Raw genomic sequence first — 10,493 nt, forward strand, 5'->3', positions numbered from 1 at the left:
CGACGCCACAAAGAGTGCAAAATGAAATGCGCAAAATGGTCAAAATGTGAACAAAATGGGCTGTTTTTTTTTGTTGGAGTGAAATTGAGAGCGAAAAAAATGAGACAATTTTCACGGAAAAGTGCACTGATAGTGCGAGAGATGAAGAAAAAAGAGTATTTTCTCACATTAATTAAGTTGCAGGGAAGTGGAAAAAAATGCGTTTAGAGCTTAATTTAATTGCTAATTAAGTTCAATTTATGATAATCTCTTGCTGAGCGAAGAAAACAGTTCATGTGGAGATGAGAAGGTCTCAATTCACTTTGGCCTTTTTGTATAGGGAAGAGACTTTGATGAGGCACTGCGTAAAATTGATTTAAGACAATCCTCAATGAGAGGCTACAATAAAAGTTACCACCTATGAACGATTTTTAACGCGAGTCATAAATATTTCGATGATTTCTCCTTTCATATTAAATGAGAAATTGGGAGATTTTGTACAGAGAGAGAGAAAAACGCACACTTTTGTCATTACAATTTATAGAGCGGAATGTATATTTTTGTTTTATTATCACTTATATTTTAGAGGGAAATTGAATTCATTGTCTTAATTGTTAAGTGTGTGGAAGAAGAATGATGAAAAGAGGAAAGAGACATCAAAAGACACGAGAATTTACCGCTCGTTGCAAATTTACTGATTTCAGTTCGTTAAATCTACAAATCTGGTGTTGCAACATTACATTTTCATATATTATATTGGTGGCCGTTCGGCGGCACTAGTGTAAAGTATGAATGAAATACGAACGAGAAGACGTTGCAAGGCAAAGTTGGGAGTTTATTTAATGCGAATTTCAGCTGTGAGACGTCAAGAGTGTGTTCAACATGGCGACATTGTGAATTCCAGTGACAAGACATCTTCATCCGCGACTGTTCCAAAAGCGTTTTCAATGTGATTCTTGAAGGATTCTGTTGGCCATAAAAACCAATAAGTTTCTTTGGAAAGGTTCGAAGAATGTTCAGAAACACATAACCTCAATCTGGTGCAATGAAAAATGCACAAATGATCGAAAAAATCTAATAAATATATGACTATTTACATAAAAACATCATTATTGTCTATTTCCTTGGTTTTCACGTGAATTTTCTGGCTCTTCTGATCTTTACGAGAGACGAAAAATATGAATTGATGTCAGGCGAGAACGTTTGAAACGTTTCAGGCTTTCATTAGCGAAATCATATTTACGACAGTTTATTAGAAATTATATGAACGTAAAGTTGCAACGAGCGGTTAGAGGGAATTCTTATCTTTCCGCACGTTTTGCGGTTGGGATTTTAAGCGAGGCTTGATTGATGACAGAAAAAAGCTGGTTTTGGCGTGAAATATAGCAGGTTGTTAATTATGGAGATACGATATTTGATTGATCAATACTCATCATTTGACTTCTAACAACACTGTTGCCGCTGAGCCAATAAACACCATTTGCACCTTTTATTCGCTGAAATTTGAATGGGAAGTGATGTGAGGAAAGTCAGTGACTTGTCTTCCCTTCCCTCACGTGTGCCTCTCAAAACTAATTGCAAATGGGTTTTGTGTGGGTGGAAAAATTGAAGAAATCCCGACAAGTCATTGCAAAATGTTATTGATCGCAGTGCGATTGTAGAGGGAAATTGTGCATTTTCTGTGTCAATGGCAATTTTCCCTGGAGTCTCTTGCCAACAATTTTACTCCAACGATCATGTTGAGGATTTGTTTCACTCTTTTGCGGATCATCGATCAATTAATATGAATCGATTCACGTTTATGCAGACCGTGTGAGTGAGAAGAGAGAGAGAGAGAAATGTGTGTTACATGTTATAATGTTTTTTCTCTGTTGAAGAGTGTGTTTTTTTGCCTCGGCAAAAGTGCATCTTCTTTCACGTGTTTGCAAATCGATAAAGCCAAGAAGAGATGCTGTTTGTGATGCGCGAAAGAAGCTCTTAAATTCATCTTAAATCACTGACACAGTGATTCAGTGTTCAGACATTTTAGCCATGTTACCAAGTCTTTCGTTATGTCACTTGATATTTTATTGATGAGGAATAACAGGGAAATGGCATGATTTTTATTGGGAATTATGTAAAAGATCTCATTTAAAACGAAAAATGACACGAAAAGTGGGAAACAAATCGCAATTTTATGGCTACAAGACTTATATTTGCATGATGAAAAGGGGCAAAAATATTCAATATATTATTCAGCAAGTGAATAACAATTTCATTTGCCAGATGCAACACACATTTTCACTTCCACCATTTTCTGATATGTCTTCATTATAGTGTCATGTAAGAATTTTTATTGAAAATTAATTGTGCTGAAATTAATTGGCGGCAATTTGAATTTCCTCCCCAGAGGGGCCATTAAGTTAGGATTCCACATGCCATAATTTATTGGAGGACCTCCAAGTATGAATTCCAATTAATGGGCTTTCTGTGTTGTTTAGAGGAGCTTTGATAAATCATGCTTGTTCTGCTGAAGAATTCTTTTGTGTCGCTTTTATATCGATTTTCGTATCAATGTGTTTTTTGGCCATCGCAGAAAAACACGAATAAATCTTAAGGAACGCCAATTTAACTCATATTCGGAATTATATTTTTGAGAAGAGGTTCTGAAAAGTGTCATAGGGTGTGTTTCAAATTGATAAAGATGCGAAATAAATTTTCACATGTGAATGTCCTTAAGATGAAGATGTTCTAAAGCCCCGCCCATTTAGATGTTCCGCCCATTTGACGTTCTGAATGCTGCTATTTGACTTCAAAATGTCTCTAAATCTCTCACATTACCCATGAAAAATTAAGAAGAGAACAAATTACTCAGATTTATTGGTCTACATTTGCTAAAATGCGTAAACAACTTTATTTTCTGTGTCATTTGAGCTAATGAGGCGTGGAAATAATTTTTTACCCGTGAATGTCCTTAAGATGAAGATATTCCAAAGCACCGCCCATTTAAATGCTCCGCCCATTTGACGTTCTAAAAGCTGCATTTTGACTTGAAAACGTCTCTAAATTTCTGACATTAACCACGAAATATTGAAAAGAGAGCAAATTACGCATATTTATTAGTCAAAATCCGATAAAATGCTTTAACAACTTTATTTTCTGTGCCATTTGAGCCACACTATTGAGTGGATCTCATTAGGATGTCTCCATTGCCTTGTCTTCCTCTGTGATTGAGATGAGTTTGCCAGGTGTGTATTTTGAATACTTTATGATCCCCTCTGGCTTGGAGGGAGTTGAGTGTCTCGTCCAGATTTTGTCACGATTGGTTGGTCTCTTAAATTGGCGTCCAACTGACTTGATTTTTTCTCTCCTCAGCGCCGCTCTGTGGCTGTGCTTGTGGGGGCTTTTGGGGGTATAAAAGCCACGAGCCTCGGTAGAAAGTTGCTCAGTCACAATTTTTATCCCACACACTGTGCACAAAGAGAGAAGACGGTAAAAAGTGTTAATTGTGCAGATTTGCTCTGGATTTTCCACCGCGAGTCGCAAAGAGAGATTGCAAAGAGATCAAGGAGGACACAATCAGTGATTGCGAGAGTGCATAATTTCTATTGTGCGGGAAAGTGTGTGTGCTTTGGTTGTTGGTGAAGAAAGTTTTTTTTGTCAGAAAGTAGTCAAAATGCGGTAATTTATCTTCTTCTCCTAATTCGCTATTCTTGATTGATAAAAATATTTCTCAACGATAATTGAGGGGGAGAAACAGAAAATGCTAATGTAATGAGACATGATGGCCAAATTGAGAGGCTGGGCGAACAAGAGTCTCTAATTAACTGCCTCTGCAGTGTGTGTTTGATTGTGTGCAATGTTGAGATTTCGCAGTGGTTTATTTGCATTCTTCAGCGGTGCACATTTTCAAATTCCAATTGCAGAAAATTGCTCTGCAAAAATTCATCTCACAAAACTTGTCCCGCTGTCGATGTGTTGCTTTGTGTATTATAAAATGGGCAAAACGAGATTTTATATAAGAGACGGTTTGGTTGTCCACAATGCAACCAATTTTCCCTCAGCAAGATCGACACTCATTTATCAATTGGCACCCGTTGCTGGTGAACTCCGGCGGTTGAGACACACTCATTGCGCGCGAAATATCAATCTTTCGCGGTCCTGTTCTTGTGCCCTTTGGCGCACTGTTGCATAAAACGCATCGAACAGCATCCGTTCTGCACCTGCTCTGCCACACACTCACGGCATCTCTCATGCTCAAAATAACACTGCGCAAAAATATTCTTGCGTGCACTTTCGGCGATGGAAAAGAAGTGAAAGTAAAAGATATGTTTCATTTAATATTATGGAAACAATTCGCGCACAAGTGAAATTCTCACGAGTGAGTGAAAAAAAGAAGTTCACAGCATTCAATTGATAAATTATTGATTAGAGACACATCGCATGCCATTGTTGTCGTCCAAGCAGAAATTGTCTTCGTCGATCATCTGATCAGTGATGATCGCACGTGATATTTACTAGAGCATCGACACCGTTTTGATAGGCATCAAATTGCGCCAAGTTGAAGCGTGTCGGAAGTATGATTCTCTTTCGGTGATCTTCTCGCGGTGGTAAGAGATAAAATTTAATGGGCCTCCTGTGAATTGTTTTCCGCGATCTTGAATTATCGCCGCACGTGAGTGGCAGAAGAAAGTGCTTTTTGCTGAGTGAAGCAAAGCAAGAAAGCTCATGGAGAGACGCTAAGTGGGGAAAAGTACTTAAATTAGATTGTTGTTTAGAGGCAGGAAGATCTTGAAATTGATCGATTAATGAGGAAAACTGCTCGTTTATCGACTAAAAAGCCGAGATTTGACGAATGTGAGGGGGTTACTTTTTTCGTGTTCCGTCTAGCGCCTGAACGTCAAAAGATCTTGAGTCGCTAGAATTTGGTGTTGTCAGATTCAACTCCAGCTCTCCGTCCGCCATTTTGAACATCTCTAAAACACTCTTTCTTCATTAACTCAGCTCCTATGGGATGGATTGGGCTCAAATTCTAGTATGTTATAGCTGGTATCAAGTCCTTTCCAACGAATCGTTACTTATGAGGATTGATATTATAGGAGCGGAGATATTGAGGGTCAAATTTCAATCCTTTACCGGCCTATATCTCCGCTGTTTACCAACCGATTTTGATCATCTCTTCACCAAAAGACGTGTCTCGACGCCCTTTAGTAAGCCACATCTAATATTAGTCTGTGACGTGATCGGTGACACCGCCATATTGATTTAACTTTCAACGCTTGTATCTCGGCAATCTGACGATGCATTTGGATAAGATTTGAGTATGTTGTAGTTCAGATCAGAACGTCTCTAAAAACAGATTAAAAGTCTCCATGGAAATAAGAGAACCTTCGGTTCTTTTTGTCCAATCTCAATAATCTTGAGCTTGCCTGAAACTTCGTAAAAGCGCAATTTTGATAATTTGCTGAGCTCACTTTTTTCTTCTTGGGTTTGATAACGTGAAAATGGTGTAATTAATTGAGAAATCACTTAAATAAAATGCAAGGCGAAACACTGATAAACATCTATAAATATCATCGTAAAATGCTCACTATCGCTGCTTTGCAATTAATCTTCTTTCACTTTTCTTCAGCATTTCTCAGTCGCTGCCTTGGGAGTTCTTTCCCACTTTTTTGGGTGAATAAATATGTGGAATCAATTCAAATTTATTCGCTCCGATGCATTTAATCTTAATTTCCCGTCATCTCTAAAGTGTGTTGATTTGTGAGTCAATTTCACTGTGAAATGAATCACTTAAAATTTTCACACGAATCATATATAGTTTTCCGCTGAATCTTGGGATTTGTTGCTTTTTTTCTGACCAGCATAGCAAAAATATACTGTGTATATTTGTTAAAGAGTGTTTCTCATATGTTTCTTTTTATTGCCGCCACTCTCTTTCACTGCAGCGGACAATTTCTTATAAATTCCCTTCGTGGTGGTAAATTCACTTTCAGGCGTGCTTGAATGAAAACACAATTCTATTAAATGGCGAAACATTTCATTGACCATTGAAGGTGAATTTCTTCAGCGTCATCGCAGCGGCAAAAGAGATTCAATTGAAGAGAGTGAGAGAATGCTTGATGGCGCTTTTTCAGCTCTCTGGCGATATTTCATATTAATTCCAATGTGTCGCGATACACATGAGTTAATTCAAATTATACGAGCATGAAAATGTGTATACACAATGAAAGGGGGCTTAATTGGGGCTCATTTTTTCTTCTTCTTCACGTTGAGAAATATTTTTTTAAGTATAGTGAAATTTGCGCTCTTCAAAACCAAACTCGAGCGTGTGTGATTTTAATGCGGCGTTTTGATTATTATTGCATATATAGTAGTTTTTGGATTTGTGGAGCCGTGACGACCCTGATCTTGGCACAAGTTGTCCAGTGTCAGCAGCAGTTTAGTCTGCCGGAAGCTGAGGCGGACGACGATGAGGCACTGGATGAGGAGGTGAGATTTCACTTTCATTTCCCAAGTCGCGCGTGGCATTGAATCGTGTTTGTCTTGCCCAGGGAATTGACCTGTCGCCATCGCCGGCCAGCATTCAGTACCGGCTCCGGCCGTACGACTACAGTGACGAGGTGGAGGATCAGCAGCAGCCCATTCATCAGACAATCACCCAAGCGCCGCAGTTGATTTACACGGCACAGCAGCAGAGGAGGACATCGACACAGCCCAATCCACACCCGCATCCGCCTGCGCAGAAGGTGTACAAGAAGCTGGACAAGACGAAGCAGCAGCTGCTGCAGGAGGAGCTGGACAATGAGGAGCCCGATCGCCTGTCGCTGCTGTTGGAGAAGTCCAGCTTCAAGTGCAACGGACGCCTCACTGGCTACTATGCCGACGAGACGCTGGGCTGTGAAGTCTTCCACTATTGCCAAGACAACTCCAGACACTCGTGGATCTGCCCTGAGGGCTTCACATTCCACCAGGTCCATCTGATCTGTATGCCCGCGTCTGCGGACAACATCTGCGAGCAATCCACCAAGTATCACTTCGTCAATGAATATCTGTACAAGCCCATCAACATGGAGGAACACCAAACGCGTCCCAATGTCACGCTACGCTACTCCGAGCGCTACTATCCCGATGAGATCTACCAGGATGAGCGACAGGAGTACTACAACGAGAGGGTGTTTCCTGAGCGTCACCAGGACGTGCCACAGCAACAGATTCATTACACCAGACAACCAGTAAATCCCTCATGAACACCAGAAAAAATCCTCTTTACTAATCATGCTTCTGATTCTCTCTTCAGGTTCAAACTGTCCGCAAAGTGACTGTGCCCACGCCTCAGCCGTACAGACCACCATCCTCCACTCCACACAACACCGTCTTCCGGTCGCCAGAGGAGATCAACATCTCGCTGCAGCAGAGACGGCCTCAGCAGCACATCTTCCAGGCTCAGGCCACGTCCACGACGCCGCGCTACGACGAAGATGACGACGAGGAGGAGTACAGCTATGAGAGGAAGAAGTAGACAGCTTCAAGCATTGCAATCATCTAATTTATTTGCTCATAAGCCGCTTTTGTTACGAGTCGTGAAATAAATTTTAAGTATATTTCTTTTCTTTGGATTTTGCTCGATGATCCCAAAAGTGACCGTTGAGAGAAGAGATTTTGAAATTTCGCCACGCTTTTGGCTCAGTTCGCTTCGCGTTGATGACGCAAAAGTGTAAACAAAACCCCGCGATGAGTGCTTTTCGGAAGGTTTCCTCGTTTGTCCTGGCCACAGGCTCATGCCTGGTCACTTCTTTTGCGCTCCTGAAGCTGGCGCTATTCCTCTCCACGCCAGGAGAAGTGCGCCTGGAGAAGGTGTGGTTCTACAACTTCCTGGACAATGCGACACTCACGAATGAGATTCTGTCCACGGTTGTGATGGATTTGCTGCTGCTGAGCCTCTTCATCCTGCCGCACAGCCTCCTCAAAGCGGACGCCGTGAAGGCCTTCTTCCACCGACGCGGATTGGCGACCTGGGAGAGGAGCACTTACTGCCTGATGAGCTCCTGCACGTTGCTGGTGTTGATGCACAACTGGGCCTCCGCCCCGGGGCTCATCGTGTGGCGCTTGGATGTGGCGAAGCAGGACAGACTGTGGTGGGTATTTGTGCTGCTGCACGGCTTCGCCTGGGCCATTGTCTGCGGAGGGAGTTTGATTATGGATTTGCCGGAGATTCTGGGCGCTAAGCAAATTCACCACGAGGCTAATCATCTGGCGCCGCCCATCCTGTACAAGACCGCCGAGTTGAGACGCTTGTACGGTCACGTGCGTCATCCCTCATTCGTCTGCATCACCGTCATTCTCTGGGCAGTGAACATCCTGACGCTGGATCGTCTCCTCTTGAACGTCCTGCTGACACTGTACATGTACTTGGCCTGGAACACCGACAGCCAGGACTATCAGTACCACAAGGGTCAGCTGTACAGGAAGAAGTACGAGCTCTCTTTGAATTTGTCTGAAAAATAATTTTATTCTGATACTGACCAGAAATACAATAAAAATGTCAAATTGTCCTAAATAAAATGCGTGCAAATAAAATTGATATAATAAAACGAATGTAAAAAAAAAAACGTTAAAATTCCTCCTCCTCAGAAGACACCAGAAAGTCTCGCAATCTGCGTCGTCTCTTCCTCGGGAATTCCTCCTCCGTCTCCTGGGTGGGAATGGGTCGCGAGAAGGCCTCCACAAGAGCCTCTTCCTCTCTCCTGCGCACCTCAAAAGTCACCGAGAGATTCCTTGGCGTGAGACGCTTGTAGGGCGATCTTTTGGGACTCTCTTTCATCAGCCACCCAGATGACTTCATGCTGCTGCGCGGTGTGTCGCACTTGTCCTGCTCCGTCTTCTTCGTGCTCTTCTCCCACTTGCCACTGGTGCTGGGCAGCGACTTTGTGGACTCTGGCGTCTTGGGTGTGCTGACTGGAGACACTTCCAGCTTCGAGGAGACGCGGATTTGGTTAGAAAATGTGGGATTCGTTGTGATCTCGAACACTTCACTGCCATTGTGGGTGATATTCACAGCTTCTGGAGCGGGAATTGGCGATTGAGAGACGACAAAGTTATCTGGAGCTTCTTTGGAGAGAGGAGTGCTTGTGTTCAGGGCGCCTTTGTCTTCAGGTTCACTCTCTACAGAGCTGTCGAAGAGATTGGGCGTCTCTCGTCCGGACACTTGAGTGCTGGGGATCTTCTGTCGATGAGGACGACGTCGAAAGAGTGGTTCACTGTCATCCGGAGACGGTGGAATAACGAGATCACTTTCCTGGGAACTTTGGACGACTCTCGATGATGTCTTGATGATTTCCTCCTCCGAGAAGATGAGCTCAGGCGTGCCAGAGTCCGATGAATTGAAGAATCTCCGTCTGAGACGTCTGCAAATGGGAAATCCTCTCTCAGATTCCTGACTCAAGATTTCCAGAGTCTTCTCCGGGGATTTATGCAGCGCCTCGAAGCCCGTTCTGTAGAGAAGTTCATCTCTCAGTGGCAATTCTGATGCGTATTGCTTCCTCAACTGCTTCAGCATGAATTTCTGTGCGTGGCTGATGATCAGCTGCACATCTTCAGTCTTCCTCAAGAGATTGTGCCACTTTCGATCCACGCATTGCAGAAGTTTCTTCAGATAGTCAAGATTCTCCTCCAAATCTGTGGATGAAATGAAGACTCTCTTCTTACAAGAGATGCTCTCAAGTCTGAGAATTTCCTCAGATGTCAGAGTCGCTGAGTGTCGAGCGTCGATTATGAGATAAGTTACATTTCCAGGAACTTCTTCCACACTGTCCAGCGTCGTGAAGGTGAAATTGTCTTCGGGGAGAGAAAATACGCCAATTTGATAAGTCCAATGATGAATTCCCTCAGGATTCTTGCACAATACTGCGATTCTTCCTGGTAAAATAGCTGATCCAAAGGCAAGAACAGTGGAAATCTTCCCCAATCCAGATTCAGCTGAAAATATGCATCCTTGGCTGCTGATGAAGTGTTTCCACAGGAATCGAATGGCATCGAGTTGGAAATCTGCCAGAAACTCCACAAGATCCTTACTCACTAAGCAGGTGGTGCTGAGATAGAGATCCTCCTTGAAATGGTGCTTCTTAGTGTTCCAAGCTGCCATCGGGAAGGGGAGAGCTTCAAGCTGTGCTGATGTGGTGACGATAGAGGGCGAAGAGGAGCAGAATGACCACGTAGAGTGTCTTGAAGGAGATGAAACTCACGAAAATCGACAAAGAGGTCATCGACTGGGGCCTATCAATGAGCTCCAGGAAGGCATTGTTGTAGAAGAACCTCAGCAGCCAGTCCAACATTGGTGTGGCCTTTTGCTGTAGACAAAAAAATCAAAATTGCCATTAATCACCACTCGCAGGAGTGTGTTGCAACGTGAGGAAATCACCTGAGATGCAGATAAACTCAAATTCTTGCACTTGCGCTTTGAGGTTATGCTGGATTTCGCCGCGAGCTGTCGCTGGCCGCTCCCCTGGGCGACTTTCGCATCGGGCAACCCACGG

The 10,493-nt window shown here is 42.9% G+C and overlaps 3 protein-coding genes across 5 annotated transcripts; 2 read left to right on the top strand and 1 right to left on the bottom strand.

The window, feature by feature from the left end:
- Nucleotides 1-3,407: 3,407 nt before the first annotated feature.
- Nucleotides 3,408-7,531, top strand: LOC132259894 (uncharacterized). Of its 3 annotated transcripts, none has more exons than XM_059757705.1 (4): nucleotides 3,408-3,639; nucleotides 6,333-6,450; nucleotides 6,513-7,193; nucleotides 7,259-7,531. In XM_059757705.1, exons 1-4 carry the CDS (start codon nucleotides 3,635-3,637, stop codon nucleotides 7,478-7,480), a joined length of 1,026 nt encoding a protein of 341 aa, XP_059613688.1. In that variant the 5' UTR covers nucleotides 3,408-3,634; the 3' UTR covers nucleotides 7,481-7,531. The 3 variants fall into 3 exon arrangements, with proteins under 3 accessions (XP_059613688.1, XP_059613690.1, XP_059613687.1); XM_059757707.1 differs by having other exon boundaries at nucleotides 6,336-6,450; XM_059757704.1 differs by lacking the exon at nucleotides 3,408-3,639 and having other exon boundaries at nucleotides 6,184-6,450.
- Nucleotides 7,532-7,614: 83 nt separating this feature from the next.
- Nucleotides 7,615-8,466, top strand: LOC132260706 (nurim homolog). Its single transcript, XM_059759012.1, has one exon. It carries the CDS (start codon nucleotides 7,663-7,665, stop codon nucleotides 8,464-8,466), a length of 804 nt encoding a protein of 267 aa, XP_059614995.1. The 5' UTR covers nucleotides 7,615-7,662.
- On the bottom strand, nucleotides 8,457-10,430 carry LOC132260705 (protein suppressor of underreplication). Its single transcript, XM_059759010.1, has 2 exons — nucleotides 10,379-10,430; nucleotides 8,457-10,307 (listed from the first exon to the last, which is right to left on the bottom strand). Exon 2 carries the CDS (start codon nucleotides 10,100-10,102, stop codon nucleotides 8,573-8,575), a length of 1,530 nt encoding a protein of 509 aa, XP_059614993.1. The 5' UTR covers nucleotides 10,103-10,307; nucleotides 10,379-10,430; the 3' UTR covers nucleotides 8,457-8,572.
- Between the last annotated feature and the right edge of the window lie 63 nt (nucleotides 10,431-10,493).

The sequence above is a fragment of the Phlebotomus argentipes genome, unplaced genomic scaffold, assembly GCF_947086385.1.
Source record: "Phlebotomus argentipes unplaced genomic scaffold, Phlebotomus argentipes genome assembly scaffold_18, whole genome shotgun sequence".
In the NCBI taxonomy this organism is placed as follows: Eukaryota; Metazoa; Arthropoda; class Insecta; order Diptera; family Psychodidae; genus Phlebotomus; species Phlebotomus argentipes.